Here is an 18,440-nt window from a genome sequence, read left to right as displayed (position 1 = left end):
TAAGTGTTGAACACAAACACAACTATGTTCAACAGTAAACAAAATAAGAAAGGTACATGAATCAACATGGGCTGTCTGCCTTGCAGACAGCTGCTGTCAGAGAGCATGCAAGTAACATAGGCATGTTAAATAAATTTTTTATAATTCGAAATCCTTTTCCCATGGCCATTTTAGGATAATTTGTGCAAGTCCAAATAAGTCTGGGTTTGCCTGTATACATTAACTAGATTAAAAAATTTATTCAAAGTTTATTGTTGTGCATTGTGCACACTGGACTTGTTTTATATGAATTTCACCAAGTAAAGTTGTAAACCTATGATACATTAGTACTGTCGAGGAGCTAGATAATGAAGAAACCATGTCTAAAGATCATATATGGAACTTGCCCAAGGTACTTCAAGCTACAATAGTCTCATACCAAACTATATCTACCACCTAAAGACATTCACAAACATCAGCTATACTTACAGTAAGGTTCAAAGACAAAGCATGATGATTGGAGAGTACGCTATCCACTTGGCCAACCAGGATAGCAAAGTATGTTTAAGAGTATTTTGTGAAAGCCAGCATACACATGCCTGCTTCAATATATACTACTTAATTGAGCTTAAAACGTAAAAGTGTTTTAATTCATTCATCTGCAATTTCATATGAATGCAATATACATGAATGACTTCAAAAACTTCATATTTTTAAAAAAATCTACAAATAACTTGGAGATTACTTGTTAAAATACAAATAGTGATCTTTTCAGTTCAATCATTTGAATGAAGTGAAACAAATTCACTCATTAATTGCAAAACTTTTTAAGAATGAAGTGCACTTCATATTTATAACAAGTGCAGCTCAGCTGACAGTCAACTCATGTGATTATGTATAGCATTGTAGTTATTGTAGATGTTGTAGATTTGGCATGGTGTTCTATATGCAATGAAAACTGGGGATTTCACCATGACTTTTCAGTAGTGTGTTAAAGGTAACCAGTTCCCTATATCAGAACAGCGAGATCTGACTACGGTATCTATGGTTTTAAAAAATTATTTATATCTCCTCATTCTCATTACACAAAATACATACAAATTGTTAACTGCTTTTGTTGCCCTTAAATATAGCTAAAAAATTCATACCTTTAAAAGATTTAATATTTTCTGGCTTAGTTCATAATCAAAATTTGCATACTTGGATCCAGTCATATTGTAAATAAAAACAATTCCTGATCGCTGAGTTTCAAGACTAAAGGGGAGAAAAATCAAAGTTAAAACAGTACAAATAAACCAATACCAATTTATAATACAATCTATACAAGTTAATATCTAAAATTAGCAGTGGAATTTCCTTTGAAGTGATTTGTCAATTGCAATTTTATTTCAATTAAGAATCATCTTACCTATTCAAAATTTTGCTATTCAAATATGAACAAATGAAAATGTAGAAGTATTTTAATTCACTCATCTGCCTTTCAATATGAATGAAATACAGATGAATGACTTCATCTAAAATCTAATGGTAGAGTTCACTTAAATATTTATATGTTTAATTCAATTTTATTAATTTGTTTCTCTCCACTGGAGCTATAAAATAAAATGATAAAAGTTTTTATCATTTTATGCAACTCTTTAAAATTATTTTCAAATTAATTTTTTAAAAATAAAATATCAGTAGAACATATAAATCACATAACTGCTCTCCTGGTAGCTAAAATAAACAGTAATTGGACTAACAATCAAGAGAACATTTCATGAAACATGAAAACTTCAAGTTAGCAATTTCATAAAAACTTTTTTTATCTTTTAATTCAAATATATATTTTTTAATTTGTATAAAATGTATTTTTATGCAACTCTCATCCCATGAGAGGTTGTAAACATATAGCACATTAGTACCATGTGTAGGCTAATTTTTTTCTATTTTTGTAATTCTTTTTATATTTTTTAGTATTTTTGTTTATTTTTTACATGGTCTAGAAACTCTGCCCTAGAAACCAGATATGTGGAAACATTTTCAAGCCACTTCAGACCTTCAATAAGCAGACTAGTGGTCTCACACAACGCAAAAAAATTCAACTTTAACTTAAAGACAATTACAAATATCCATACCTACGATGGAATTCCAACCCACAGCCTGGAGAGTAGATGCATTAACCACTCAGCAGGCTGGTACAGGAATCGCTTAAGGACCAATGCTACACAAGGAGACCTCCACATAGCCTTTTAAGGAATGAAGAGAACCAACCAGGTCTTCTCACCTAATGTCTAATCCTAACCTTTCACGTAACATACGTTGATAGTAGGTATCCAACTGGGTACAGAACAAATGACAAAGGGTTGGTGATTTGGGATTCAGCTGACCAAACTTAATTCTCTATAGGCTTAAGCCAAAAGACGGTACAATAAGATGAAAGTCCTGCTAACTGGGAGAGTTCCTCGTTAAACAGGATTTCATGCTGTTGTAGTCAGGGAACAAAAGTGAACAGTGAAATGTCATATACTGGAATAAACTCAAACTTGACATCAGCACAACTCAAGCATCAAGTATCAATGAAAAAGAAGTGGAAATGCAGAATAATTAGTGAAGTTACATACACATAATTGGTGTTACCAAAACAAATAAGACAAACAGGTTTGATTCTTCTAAATAACACCCATCAGATGTTCTATTCAGGTAATAATGAACAGGGAAAGGAAGGGAGAGCTATAGCATTCAACACTAAACATGAAAATAATCTTCTGGATTGGCAGATTTTAGAGTGATGTGGGGAAATATCAAAATGAGGAAATGGATAAAGTGGCTTATTTCTCCCTATAATCTGACAGAAAGATCTACTAAGGAAGAGGAGAAGGAATTGTTAAGTCATTAGACAAAGCAGCTGACACACACACACAAAAAAGAAGTTTTGGTCTTTGTTGGAAATCTGAACAAAAAAGTAGGAAAAGGAGACTTCCATATAGAAACTCCACTATACCAGGCATATAAAAATGTCTTGGAAAAATCTAATAATAATGATAAGCACCTGCTGGATTTTTGTTCAAGACATAGACCAGTCATCACTAATACCGTGTTTCAACAAAGATGCACACAAATTCACATGGAGAGAAGGTAAGAAAGAAGTCTCACTGACAATATTACTTCTGACATATATCTTCATGCTAGTTCCACCAGTACACAAGAGAAATCAGGAGATTTGAAATAGGAAGTGATCACTATTTAGTTTTGAAGAGGATAAAAATGAATATCATACTGAAAAGAAAAACATGTAAGAAAGTGTTTAAAAGAATCAAAAAAGTGATTCTTTAAAAGTGTTTTTAAAATTTTTTTTTTAAAAGTGTTTAAAAGGATTTCTGTTTAAGACATAGACCAGTCATCACTAATACCATGGAGAGAAGGTAAGAAAGAAGTCTCACTGACAATATTATTTCTGACATATCTTCATGCTAGTTCAACCAGTACACAAGATAAATCAGGAGATTTGAAATAGGAAGTGATCACTATTTAGTTTTGAAGAGGATAAAAATTAATATCATACTGAAAAGAAAAACATGTAAGAAAGTATTTAAAAGAATCAAAGTTGAGAAACTTTCAAAAGTCAATTGCAGATTCAAATACAGAAATATTATTCATGAAAGAAAAGAAGCTTGAAAACAAGAAACAAATTTGCAGTCCCAGCAAGAGATTCTGAAAAAAAAAAAAAAAAATTTAGCAAAAAGTGACATATGAAGTTACTCTAAGGATATTAAAAAAAAAAAAAATCAGAACTCCACATTGGACTCAAAAGTTAAAATAGGCAGTCATGGAAAAGAAGAAAGCATATCAAAAGTTTAAGCAAGTCAGCATGTGCTATTAGAGAATACAGATGAAAAATTTAAGAAAGCAAAACAATGTGTAAAAGTAGTTAAACAAAAGATGACTGGTAAGAATACAGAAGATAAACATCAGGAAGGTGGAAAATGTTCTGGAGGCTATTGAGAAAGCTTAAAAATAGAGGAAAAAGACTGTAAAAAGAATTCAGAGATGATAATGGTGATATGAAAACTGAAGATAAAGATACCCAAAAAAGCTTGGAGAAATTACCTTGAAAGATTATTAAATGCAACAACAAGGTAAATAGTGATAATACAAAATATTCAAGAGAAATGCAATCCAGAGTATATTTGATTACTTTTCTACCTAAAAAGGTAGAAAAGCAACCAAAATCCTGGAAAGGTAGCTGGAGTGGAGTAGATGAAGTGCTCAAAGTAGGGAGATATAAAACTCTTACAGTTGCTGCACTGTATAATTCAGAATGCAGGGTCAAAAGGTCAAATTTCAGATGATGGAAGTAGAGCAATATGAAAATTACAGAGGAATTTCCCTACTGAGTGTTCCAGGTAAGATATGCAAACATACTTAAGCTAAGAAAAACTGTGGAGGAGAAACTTGGAGAACAAAAGCTTGGTTCAGGTTAAATAGATGTTGTCAGAGCATCACATTTTCACTTTAGGACAGATAGTTGATAAATTTGTAAAATATAAAAATACAAGGATCTATATTTAAATTTCCTAGATTTGGAAAAAGGCATATGACAAAGTACCAAGAGAAAAGCTGTTCAAAACACTCCAGTTATAGTGTAAACACAACATTGCATATTATCGAGTAACGTGTAGTCTATATTTAAGTTGTAAGTCAGTGGTTAAAATTGAGGGAGATACAGGAAGATATTTGATAACTAAGGAAGAAGTGGAGGAATTTTTTGAGACATTGGAGAAAGTAGCTGGCACAAAGAAAAAGATGATCCTTGTTTGGAGATCTAAACAGTAAAGTAGAAAATGATTACCAGACATATAGAAACATTTTTGGAAAGATTTAGAGAAAATAGCAAAACTAAAAATAACAGCAAATATCTGATGGTTTTCCATTCAGAATGTGGACTAGTCATTACAAATTCATGTTCCAATAGAAAGTTATGCACACTTTTTTTTTTATGTTTTTCCCACCCACAAAAGGTTACTAATAAACCTATAGTACATTTCTACCATGGGTGAGCTAAGAATATTTTCCATTTTTATCAATTCTCCAAATCTTTCCCAAAATGATTAATATGAATATATTAATATGAATAATAACACAGACTTCTTATTTCTTATATATTTTTTGTAATTTTTTATTTATTTTTATGTAGTCTGGAAACCTTGCTCTAGAGACAAAGATGGAACTTTTTCAAGCCACTTCAGACCTCCAATAAACAGAGAAAAGATGGAAAAAGATACAAGAAATAAGAAGGCTGTGTTATTTTGTGTATATCAAAAATTCATAGCAATATCTTCATGCTGGTTCAGGGCACAACAGTATTCAGAGGATTTGAAATAGGAAGATATCATATTGAAAAGAAAAGTGTGTACAAGTTTTAAAAAGAATCAAAGTTGAGCAGTTGTAGATTCAAATGCATAATTATTATTAATAAAAAAAATGAAAGAGATTGAAAACAAGAAATAAACCTTGGAGATTCAGTAGCAGATTCTGAAGAAAACATTCAGTCAGATAGTCATGTGGTGAGGTTGTCAGAACCCCATGATGAATCCAGAAATTAAAGAAACAGTCATGGAAAAGAAGAAAGCATACTGAAAATTCCTGGCAAGTGAGTCAGCATGAGCACTGAGAGAATACAAACAAAATGTGAAAAAGAGAAGCAACTGTAAAAAGAGAAACAAAAGTCATGGGAAGATTTCAGTAAGATCACAGAAAATAAATATCTGAAAAGCTACTGAAAAAGTTGGAAAGGGGAATCATTTTCTGATTATCATTATCACTTCTGATTCCTTAAAAGGAATCAGAAATAATAAAAGTGCATGAAAACAGAAAATATTCTACAGAGTAATTACTTTGAAAGCTTGCTTTTTCTTTTTTTACTAATAACCTATACTATAGGTTATGAGTAAACCTATAGTATATTTGTACCATGGGTGGGCTAAGGCTTTTTTTTTCCATTTTTATCAATTTCATGTATATTTTTTGTAATTTTTTATTTATTTTTACATAGTCTGGAAACCTGCTCTAGAGATGAAACATAGAACTTTTTCTAGTCACTTCAGGCCTCCAATAAGGAAGGGGAACCAAATGAAATGAAACAAAGCAGTAACATCGCAGTTATAAAAACAACACTGAAGATAAATGCCATCAGGAGTACATAATACCAGAGTTAGGAAAAAACATCAAAAACCTGAAATGTGGAAGAAAGTCAAGCTGGAGATATTTGACCTGGAATGCTCAAAACATGGAGGTATAAAAATTTTACAGTGGCTGTACTGTAAAATTCAGAATATTATAGGCTGTACTGAATTCCAGATGATTGGAGTAGAGCTCTCACAACATCCATCTATTAAAAGGGGAAATGAAACTGAATTGAGAATTACAGAGGAATTTCTCTGCTGGGTGTTCCTGATAAGATTTAGGAAGCATACCTGAAAAAAGATTAAGAAAAATTGTGAATGGGAAACTTGATGAAGAGCAGGCCAGGTTCAGGCCAAATAAAGGTTGTCAGGATCAGAATTTCACTTCAAGACAAAAGCTGAGAAATCATGGGAATATGCCAGCTTGGTTCGCTGAGTAGTTAGCATATTCGTACTCAACCAACAGATTGCAGGTTCAAATCCTGGCATTGGCATGGATGTTTCTGATTTTCTTTAGGTGGAAGACTACCAATCTACTTATTGAAGGCATGAAGTGACTTGAGAAAGTTACATGTTTGGTCTGTAGAACAGGATTTCTGAACTATTTAAAAATAAAAAATAGGAGAAAAAAATCCTTCGCCCACTAATAGTACGAATGTATTATAGGTTTACGAAAAAAACCTTCAGTGGGTGGGGGCCACACACACACACACACACACACACACACACACACACACACACACACACACACACACACACACACACACACACACACACACACACACAAAGGATCTGTATTTAAGTTTGTAGATCCAGGAAAGGCAAACAACAAGTGCCAAGAGAAAAACCATTTGAGATGATACGATTGCATGGTGTAACTTGAAAATTAAGCGACACACTAAAGTATAAAGTATATCAAGCAATATACCTAAATTTCAGTTGCAATTCAGCATGACTGCTGAAGCTGGTTACAGGAAGCTGATTTGATGTTAAATCAGACATGAGTACACATTATCTCCAATGTTAATCATCTATATGGATCGCATTGTAAAGGAAAATGACATTATACCTGATTTTAATTTATTTTTAATGGTATTGATGAGAACACAGACTGATAAGAAAATAATACTATTTATTAACTTATTTGCTGATATTATATCCAGCATCTTCAGAGCATAAAAAGAGTTTGGCACAGTACGCAAAACAACAACAATCTGGTATAACAATGAGACTAATTTAAACAATTGCCGCAGACAACACAAAGACTAAAGTCCTAATTAGGTGCCATAATAAATTTAGTTTAATCCTTTATCCAAGTGTAAGCAAACAAAGTTTGCGCCTGAAGTATCTTCAGGAGTGAGGCAACTCGTGGTAAAGGTGGACTAAGCTCTCATCACTTGTCTTAGTATTTCCCATAATGCAAAGCACATCTCCTTGCAGACATGTACAATGCTGTGCATTAAGGGAAGGGCCACTACCCAGACCGGTTTCAACCTTTATTGAGGTCTCGTCAGTGGGAGCCAGACCCAGAGGTGGCGATACTAAGGTGGAAGTAATGGAGAAGTCATATTTACCTATACGAGTTGCCAAAAGGTGTCTCACCTTATTATTAAATTACTCTGGATTTAGAGAAAAATGTTGGAAGTTTTTTTTTTCCCACTTAGTTAGACTATAATACATTTAGTTTAATCCCTTATCCAAGTGTAAGCAAACAAAGTTTGCGCTTGGCAACTCGTATAAGTAAATATGACTTCTCCATTACTTCCACCTTAGTATCACCACCTCTGCTTTGCATTATGGGAGATACTAAGACAAGTGATGAGAGCTTAATTCACCTTTACCACGAGTTGCCTCAGTCCTGAGGATACTTCTGGTGCAAACTTTGTTTGCTTACACTTGGATAAAGGATTAAACTAAATTTATTATAGTCTAACCAAGTGGAAAATAAACTTTCAACAAATTAGGTGCCATCTATTTTTTTTTGGGGGGGGAAGGTGGAGGAAGAAGAACACAGAGAGAAAGCATGTATTAATTAAGTCTTAAGATGACTGTCGACCAAATTTTCGGCAAATTTATATAGCCATACTTGTTGAGGTTCGGAGTATGTTTCAAAGCTTCCGTTGATTCCAAAAACAACACTCAATCTATCTCTCTGATTATGACGACTTCTGTGTGGCACTTTTTTTTTTTTTTTTCCAATTAATCCTGTGTGCAGGGGTATCTAAGGCATGGTCTCCTCGACCTGACTTTCCATAATGACAGTGCCGGATGAATTTTTTATGTTTACTAAGGCGGATATCCAGAATTCTCCTCGATCACATGAACAGGACACTTCATAGACTCCTGATGTGATAAAGAAGAGATTTGTCCTTGGGTGAACAGATGAGAGCTGCCAATTTGATATAAGGTTTAAATATGGTGCATAGCTGATATTTATTAAGCACTCTAGATATCTTTTCAGATGCATCTTGAATGTACGGGATGGTGACAGTTTTGTTGTAATCTTCTGTGGTAGACAGTGGGGGAGGATTTCTGGGGAGCATTTAGTATGTTTTCTATCCTAGGGATTATAGCTATTGGTTAAGAAGGTGTGACATAAGTGAGTGAGTTCAGCAGTGAGAGCACAGTCATCGAACAAATCACTCTAGCTCTGTGGGTTAGTGTTTTCAGGATACCATACCATTGAGATGGGTGATGGTGTGACTTTGTGAAAATATCTCCCTGTATATGTGGGTTTTCTATAAACAGAAAAAGATAAGAAACCATCTGGAAGACGTGTGATTGGTGTATCCAGGAAGGGTAGACAGTCATTACTTTCCAGTTCCATTATAAAGTAGATTTTTGGGTGTTGGTTATTTAAATGTGCTAAGAATGTATCCAATGTGTCTAGACTATGCGGCCAAATAGCAAACACATCATCAACACAGCATAGCGAAAACACTGGTTTGAGAGTGGCTGTAATGATAGCTAGCTTTTCCAAGTGTTCTATGTAGAAATTGGCTAGAGGGGGGGGGGGGGAGCATTGCTGTATATTTTCCCTTTCCATGTAAAATAACCTGCATGTCTAGGCGTTTATTACACCTGATATCAAAATTGAATATGTTAATCTGAGCTCTTTATGCAGATGATGTTATACACCTAAATAAACCCAGTACAAGTCTTCAGGATTAATTGCTGTAATAAATTTGGTGTGAAAATCAATAATAAAAAGACAGAGATGAAAATAGGCAGGAACACCAAAAAAAATCAATTGCATCCTGAATAAACCCAACTTATAGAACAAGTAAAACATTTTAACTATTCAGACACAAATTTTTAGTGAAGATGGCAAATTAAATATGGAAATTCACAGCAGAATTAGCAAAGTATGGTCAGAAGTCAAATATGTTTATATGGAATAAGAAAGAAATCAGTCAAAACACTAAACTCGCTGTATGCATGACGGTGTTCAAACCAATTTTAACTTATGGATTTGAAAGCTAGGATAGAAATAAACAATTTACCAAAGACTGAAAACCATAGGTATGTGTGAAGTTTTGAGAAATATCAGGGGAGCAAATAGATAGTGCATTAATAGTAGGATCGGATCGTATTAAAAACAAGTTTATGAGGAAGGAACTTGACACTTAACATTCATGAATGTGTTAGCAGAAGGGTGAGCAAAACAAGTGTTTTTTTTTTTTGACAGGTTTGTAGGAAAAAGACTAGGAAAACCAAAATCTAGGTGAACCAATACAGTAAGAAGTGCCATAGAAGATCAAAGTATAAGATCTTACAATGGTGGAGTTTTGACAGATAGAAGATTAATTCAGAGGAGATCTGTGGATAGAAAGTTAGTAATGATATAAACTTTTCATGTAATGCTATCATAATATCTTGTTGTCTGTAAGAACATTAAAATCAGAACTCCATAGTGAACTCAGGAAGTTAAAGAGGCAGTGAAGAAAAGAGTTCCTGGCAAGTAAGTTAGCTTGTGCTCTTAGAGAATGCAGAGAAAAATTAATTAAGCAAAGCACTGTGTAAAACTAGCTAAACAAAAGTCATGAGAAGACTTTGGTAAAAACATAGAAAATAAATATCACGAAGGCAACAAAATATTCTGGAGGCTATTGAAAACACTTAGAAATAGATGGGGGGTGGGGGGGGGGGGGGGTGGGGGGGGGGGGGGGTGGGGGGGGGGGGGGGTGGGGGGGGGGGGGGGTGGGGGGGGGGGGGGGTGGGGGGGGGGGGGGGTGGGGGGGGGGGGGGGTGGGGGGGGGGGGGGGTGGGGGGGGGGGGGGGTGGGGGGGGGGGGGGGTGGGGGGGGGGGGGGGTGGGGGGGGGGGGGGGTGGGGGGGGGGGGGGGTGGGGGGGGGGGGGGGTGGGGGGGGGGGGGGGTGGGGGGGGGGGGGGGTGGGGGGGGGGGGGGGTGGGGGGGGGGGGGGGTGGGGGGGGGGGGGGGTGGGGGGGGGGGGGGGTGGGGGGGGGGGGGGGTGGGGGGGGGGGGGGGTGGGGGGGGGGGGGGGTGGGGGGGGGGGGGGGTGGGGGGGGGGGGGGGTGGGGGGGGGGGGGGGTGGGGGGGGGGGGGGGTGGGGGGGGGGGGGGGTGGGGGGGGGGGGGGGTGGGGGGGGGGGGGGGTGGGGGGGGGGGGAAGGCGGAAGCGTGGGCGGCCAAAGAAGAGATGGAGGGAGCTGGTAGAAGAGGACTTGAAGATGAAGAACTTGGATGTGGTGACAGCCAAAGACAGGAAGGTGTGGAGGAGACTCATAACAAACAGTGACCCCATTTAAGTGGGAGAAGCTGTAGAAGAAGAAGAAGATTGAATTTACCTTTGTAGAGTGCAAGAGCATGTAGCTTGTTTTCATATCCACATGTATTTTTCTGATGATGACCTCAATTCAGGGGTTGAAACGTCAATTTTTATTTTATTAATAATAAGTAAAATAATCATTTCGACACGTGTGTTTTGTGTCCCTAAATTTGTAAATATGGACAGTATTTATTTATTTGCACTGACATACATTTTAGTGCTAAACAGTGTTATCTCAAATAGAACAACTCAAACAAATACATTGCATACAGACCCCAACTCATGAGAGTTACATATATATATGTACCTCACATGAGTTGGGGTCTGTATATTCTATAAACTTTAAATAAGAAAAATTTTATGTAAATTGGATTTAATCCACCCTACCAATTAATCGCACCCTACTGCTTACATGTTTCCAATAAGTAGTAGGGTGTAATTCACAAGAGTATATTACTTTGCATTAGTAATTACATATTTAAATTTGTGTGTGCATCCTGTGAATGAAACTAAGAAAAATGACCTTTAAAACATGTTAATATAATTATTAATGCAAAGTAATATAAATACAGTATAAACAGAATGAGAAAAATAGGTAAATAATTTTTAAAAAACTTTAATTTGGCCATTTGACCTTCCTTATAAAATGATCAAGAGATGACTGAAACAATTACTCACTCTAAAGGATTGAGAACTGTCTGGATATTTTGATTTTATCTTCCAAAAGACTTATCTTTGTATCAATCATCATTAAGATTAGTGGAGCATACTTTTGTCTTCAATCCACATTGTTAACAATTTAACCATGTCATAAATAGTACCAGAATGTTTCTTCTGTTATTAATTGCTAACTTTAAAGAGGCAGATCCTTTCATATGTTTCTTTATATGGGCAATATCCTTCACAAATGTATTCACTGCTGATGGTGAAAAATAAACACATCCCATGGCTGTTGAGGTTTTTCACATTCATATTTCTTTATAATTTTCATCTGTAGATAAATTTTTGTGCAATTCAGCACGGGCTCACTTTTTCCACTTCTGTTCCTTTTTGAAGTCATGACTGTGCATACAAACACATATAATGCATACAAACATACATATTATAAGTGTTGAACACAAACACAACTATGTTCAACAGTAAACAAAATAAGAAAGGTACATGAATCAACATGGGCTGTCTGCCTTGCAGACAGCTGCTGTCAGAGAGCATGCAAGTAACATAGGCATGTTAAATAAATTTTTTATAATTCGAAATCCTTTTCCCATGGCCATTTTAGGATAATTTGTGCAAGTCCAAATAAGTCTGGGTTTGCCTGTATACATTAACTAGATTAAAAAATTTATTCAAAGTTTATTGTTGTGCATTGTGCACACTGGACTTGTTTTATATGAATTTCACCAAGTAAAGTTGTAAACCTATGATACATTAGTACTGTCGAGGAGCTAGATAATGAAGAAACCATGTCTAAAGATCATATATGGAACTTGCCCAAGGTACTTCAAGCTACAATAGTCTCATACCAAACTATATCTACCACCTAAAGACATTCACAAACATCAGCTATACTTACAGTAAGGTTCAAAGACAAAGCATGATGATTGGAGAGTACGCTATCCACTTGGCCAACCAGGATAGCAAAGTATGTTTAAGAGTATTTTGTGAAAGCCAGCATACACATGCCTGCTTCAATATATACTACTTAATTGAGCTTAAAACGTAAAAGTGTTTTAATTCATTCATCTGCAATTTCATATGAATGCAATATACATGAATGACTTCAAAAACTTCATATTTTTAAAAAAATCTACAAATAACTTGGAGATTACTTGTTAAAATACAAATAGTGATCTTTTCAGTTCAATCATTTGAATGAAGTGAAACAAATTCACTCATTAATTGCAAAACTTTTTAAGAATGAAGTGCACTTCATATTTATAACAAGTGCAGCTCAGCTGACAGTCAACTCATGTGATTATGTATAGCATTGTAGTTATTGTAGATGTTGTAGATTTGGCATGGTGTTCTATATGCAATGAAAACTGGGGATTTCACCATGACTTTTCAGTAGTGTGTTAAAGGTAACCAGTTCCCTATATCAGAACAGCGAGATCTGACTACGGTATCTATGGTTTTAAAAAATTATTTATATCTCCTCATTCTCATTACACAAAATACATACAAATTGTTAACTGCTTTTGTTGCCCTTAAATATAGCTAAAAAATTCATACCTTTAAAAGATTTAATATTTTCTGGCTTAGTTCATAATCAAAATTTGCATACTTGGATCCAGTCATATTGTAAATAAAAACAATTCCTGATCGCTGAGTTTCAAGACTAAAGGGGAGAAAAATCAAAGTTAAAACAGTACAAATAAACCAATACCAATTTATAATACAATCTATACAAGTTAATATCTAAAATTAGCAGTGGAATTTCCTTTGAAGTGATTTGTCAATTGCAATTTTATTTCAATTAAGAATCATCTTACCTATTCAAAATTTTGCTATTCAAATATGAACAAATGAAAATGTAGAAGTATTTTAATTCACTCATCTGCCTTTCAATATGAATGAAATACAGATGAATGACTTCATCTAAAATCTAATGGTAGAGTTCACTTAAATATTTATATGTTTAATTCAATTTTATTAATTTGTTTCTCTCCACTGGAGCTATAAAATAAAATGATAAAAGTTTTTATCATTTTATGCAACTCTTTAAAATTATTTTCAAATTAATTTTTTAAAAATAAAATATCAGTAGAACATATAAATCACATAACTGCTCTCCTGGTAGCTAAAATAAACAGTAATTGGACTAACAATCAAGAGAACATTTCATGAAACATGAAAACTTCAAGTTAGCAATTTCATAAAAACTTTTTTTATCTTTTAATTCAAATATATATTTTTTAATTTGTATAAAATGTATTTTTATGCAACTCTCATCCCATGAGAGGTTGTAAACATATAGCACATTAGTACCATGTGTAGGCTAATTTTTTTCTATTTTTGTAATTCTTTTTATATTTTTTAGTATTTTTGTTTATTTTTTACATGGTCTAGAAACTCTGCCCTAGAAACCAGATATGTGGAAACATTTTCAAGCCACTTCAGACCTTCAATAAGCAGACTAGTGGTCTCACACAACGCAAAAAAATTCAACTTTAACTTAAAGACAATTACAAATATCCATACCTACGATGGAATTCCAACCCACAGCCTGGAGAGTAGATGCATTAACCACTCAGCAGGCTGGTACAGGAATCGCTTAAGGACCAATGCTACACAAGGAGACCTCCACATAGCCTTTTAAGGAATGAAGAGAACCAACCAGGTCTTCTCACCTAATGTCTAATCCTAACCTTTCACGTAACATACGTTGATAGTAGGTATCCAACTGGGTACAGAACAAATGACAAAGGGTTGGTGATTTGGGATTCAGCTGACCAAACTTAATTCTCTATAGGCTTAAGCCAAAAGACGGTACAATAAGATGAAAGTCCTGCTAACTGGGAGAGTTCCTCGTTAAACAGGATTTCATGCTGTTGTAGTCAGGGAACAAAAGTGAACAGTGAAATGTCATATACTGGAATAAACTCAAACTTGACATCAGCACAACTCAAGCATCAAGTATCAATGAAAAAGAAGTGGAAATGCAGAATAATTAGTGAAGTTACATACACATAATTGGTGTTACCAAAACAAATAAGACAAACAGGTTTGATTCTTCTAAATAACACCCATCAGATGTTCTATTCAGGTAATAATGAACAGGGAAAGGAAGGGAGAGCTATAGCATTCAACACTAAACATGAAAATAATCTTCTGGATTGGCAGATTTTAGAGTGATGTGGGGAAATATCAAAATGAGGAAATGGATAAAGTGGCTTATTTCTCCCTATAATCTGACAGAAAGATCTACTAAGGAAGAGGAGAAGGAATTGTTAAGTCATTAGACAAAGCAGCTGACACACACACACAAAAAAGAAGTTTTGGTCTTTGTTGGAAATCTGAACAAAAAAGTAGGAAAAGGAGACTTCCATATAGAAACTCCACTATACCAGGCATATAAAAATGTCTTGGAAAAATCTAATAATAATGATAAGCACCTGCTGGATTTTTGTTCAAGACATAGACCAGTCATCACTAATACCGTGTTTCAACAAAGATGCACACAAATTCACATGGAGAGAAGGTAAGAAAGAAGTCTCACTGACAATATTACTTCTGACATATATCTTCATGCTAGTTCCACCAGTACACAAGAGAAATCAGGAGATTTGAAATAGGAAGTGATCACTATTTAGTTTTGAAGAGGATAAAAATGAATATCATACTGAAAAGAAAAACATGTAAGAAAGTGTTTAAAAGAATCAAAAAAGTGATTCTTTAAAAGTGTTTTTAAAATTTTTTTTTTAAAAGTGTTTAAAAGGATTTCTGTTTAAGACATAGACCAGTCATCACTAATACCATGGAGAGAAGGTAAGAAAGAAGTCTCACTGACAATATTATTTCTGACATATCTTCATGCTAGTTCAACCAGTACACAAGATAAATCAGGAGATTTGAAATAGGAAGTGATCACTATTTAGTTTTGAAGAGGATAAAAATTAATATCATACTGAAAAGAAAAACATGTAAGAAAGTATTTAAAAGAATCAAAGTTGAGAAACTTTCAAAAGTCAATTGCAGATTCAAATACAGAAATATTATTCATGAAAGAAAAGAAGCTTGAAAACAAGAAACAAATTTGCAGTCCCAGCAAGAGATTCTGAAAAAAAAAAAAAAAAAATTTAGCAAAAAGTGACATATGAAGTTACTCTAAGGATATTAAAAAAAAAAAAAATCAGAACTCCACATTGGACTCAAAAGTTAAAATAGGCAGTCATGGAAAAGAAGAAAGCATATCAAAAGTTTAAGCAAGTCAGCATGTGCTATTAGAGAATACAGATGAAAAATTTAAGAAAGCAAAACAATGTGTAAAAGTAGTTAAACAAAAGATGACTGGTAAGAATACAGAAGATAAACATCAGGAAGGTGGAAAATGTTCTGGAGGCTATTGAGAAAGCTTAAAAATAGAGGAAAAAGACTGTAAAAAGAATTCAGAGATGATAATGGTGATATGAAAACTGAAGATAAAGATACCCAAAAAAGCTTGGAGAAATTACCTTGAAAGATTATTAAATGCAACAACAAGGTAAATAGTGATAATACAAAATATTCAAGAGAAATGCAATCCAGAGTATATTTGATTACTTTTCTACCTAAAAAGGTAGAAAAGCAACCAAAATCCTGGAAAGGTAGCTGGAGTGGAGTAGATGAAGTGCTCAAAGTAGGGAGATATAAAACTCTTACAGTTGCTGCACTGTATAATTCAGAATGCAGGGTCAAAAGGTCAAATTTCAGATGATGGAAGTAGAGCAATATGAAAATTACAGAGGAATTTCCCTACTGAGTGTTCCAGGTAAGATATGCAAACATACTTAAGCTAAGAAAAACTGTGGAGGAGAAACTTGGAGAACAAAAGCTTGGTTCAGGTTAAATAGATGTTGTCAGAGCATCACATTTTCACTTTAGGACAGATAGTTGATAAATTTGTAAAATATAAAAATACAAGGATCTATATTTAAATTTCCTAGATTTGGAAAAAGGCATATGACAAAGTACCAAGAGAAAAGCTGTTCAAAACACTCCAGTTATAGTGTAAACACAACATTGCATATTATCGAGTAACGTGTAGTCTATATTTAAGTTGTAAGTCAGTGGTTAAAATTGAGGGAGATACAGGAAGATATTTGATAACTAAGGAAGAAGTGGAGGAATTTTTTGAGACATTGGAGAAAGTAGCTGGCACAAAGAAAAAGATGATCCTTGTTTGGAGATCTAAACAGTAAAGTAGAAAATGATTACCAGACATATAGAAACATTTTTGGAAAGATTTAGAGAAAATAGCAAAACTAAAAATAACAGCAAATATCTGATGGTTTTCCATTCAGAATGTGGACTAGTCATTACAAATTCATGTTCCAATAGAAAGTTATGCACACTTTTTTTTTTATGTTTTTCCCACCCACAAAAGGTTACTAATAAACCTATAGTACATTTCTACCATGGGTGAGCTAAGAATATTTTCCATTTTTATCAATTCTCCAAATCTTTCCCAAAATGATTAATATGAATATATTAATATGAATAATAACACAGACTTCTTATTTCTTATATATTTTTTGTAATTTTTTATTTATTTTTATGTAGTCTGGAAACCTTGCTCTAGAGACAAAGATGGAACTTTTTCAAGCCACTTCAGACCTCCAATAAACAGAGAAAAGATGGAAAAAGATACAAGAAATAAGAAGGCTGTGTTATTTTGTGTATATCAAAAATTCATAGCAATATCTTCATGCTGGTTCAGGGCACAACAGTATTCAGAGGATTTGAAATAGGAAGATATCATATTGAAAAGAAAAGTGTGTACAAGTTTTAAAAAGAATCAAAGTTGAGCAGTTGTAGATTCAAATGCATAATTATTATTAATAAAAAAAATGAAAGAGATTGAAAACAAGAAATAAACCTTGGAGATTCAGTAGCAGATTCTGAAGAAAACATTCAGTCAGATAGTCATGTGGTGAGGTTGTCAGAACCCCATGATGAATCCAGAAATTAAAGAAACAGTCATGGAAAAGAAGAAAGCATACTGAAAATTCCTGGCAAGTGAGTCAGCATGAGCACTGAGAGAATACAAACAAAATGTGAAAAAGAGAAGCAACTGTAAAAAGAGAAACAAAAGTCATGGGAAGATTTCAGTAAGATCACAGAAAATAAATATCTGAAAAGCTACTGAAAAAGTTGGAAAGGGGAATCATTTTCTGATTATCATTATCACTTCTGATTCCTTAAAAGGAATCAGAAATAATAAAAGTGCATGAAAACAGAAAATATTCTACAGAGTAATTACTTTGAAAGCTTGCTTTTTCTTTTTTTACTAATAACCTATACTATAGGTTATGAGTAAACCTATAGTATATTTGTACCATGGGTGGGCTAAGGCTTTTTTTTCCATTTTTATCAATTTCATGTATATTTTTTGTAATTTTTTATTTATTTTTACATAGTCTGGAAACCTGCTCTAGAGATGAAACATAGAACTTTTTCTAGTCACTTCAGGCCTCCAATAAGGAAGGGGAACCAAATGAAATGAAACAAAGCAGTAACATCGCAGTTATAAAAACAACACTGAAGATAAATGCCATCAGGAGTACATAATACCAGAGTTAGGAAAAAACATCAAAAACCTGAAATGTGGAAGAAAGTCAAGCTGGAGATATTTGACCTGGAATGCTCAAAACATGGAGGTATAAAAATTTTACAGTGGCTGTACTGTAAAATTCAGAATATTATAGGCTGTACTGAATTCCAGATGATTGGAGTAGAGCTCTCACAACATCCATCTATTAAAAGGGGAAATGAAACTGAATTGAGAATTACAGAGGAATTTCTCTGCT

The 18,440-nt window shown here is 34.3% G+C and overlaps 1 protein-coding gene across 2 annotated transcripts in view; it reads right to left on the bottom strand.

The window, feature by feature from the left end:
- LOC150092995 (tyrosine-protein phosphatase non-receptor type 9-like) overlaps positions 1-18,440 on the bottom strand; it is a 284,280-nt gene that overhangs the window by 165,988 nt on the left and 99,852 nt on the right. Inside the window, exon 7 of one of the 2 annotated variants that reach the window (XM_090413471.1) lies at positions 13,165-13,270. In XM_090413471.1, coding sequence (XP_090269597.1) covers positions 13,165-13,270 — 106 coding nt within the window. Of the gene's footprint in view, positions 1-1,127; positions 1,230-13,164; positions 13,271-18,440 lie in introns of those variants that run through there. The other variant, XM_090413470.1, reaches the window with a different exon arrangement.

This window comes from Typopeltis vanoorti, chromosome 24 (assembly GCF_054136105.1).
Source record: "Typopeltis vanoorti isolate ZY-2024b chromosome 24, IOZ_Tvanoo_1.0, whole genome shotgun sequence".
In the NCBI taxonomy this organism is placed as follows: Eukaryota; Metazoa; Arthropoda; class Arachnida; order Uropygi; family Thelyphonidae; genus Typopeltis; species Typopeltis vanoorti.
This window is presented reverse-complemented; position numbering and strand designations above follow the sequence as displayed.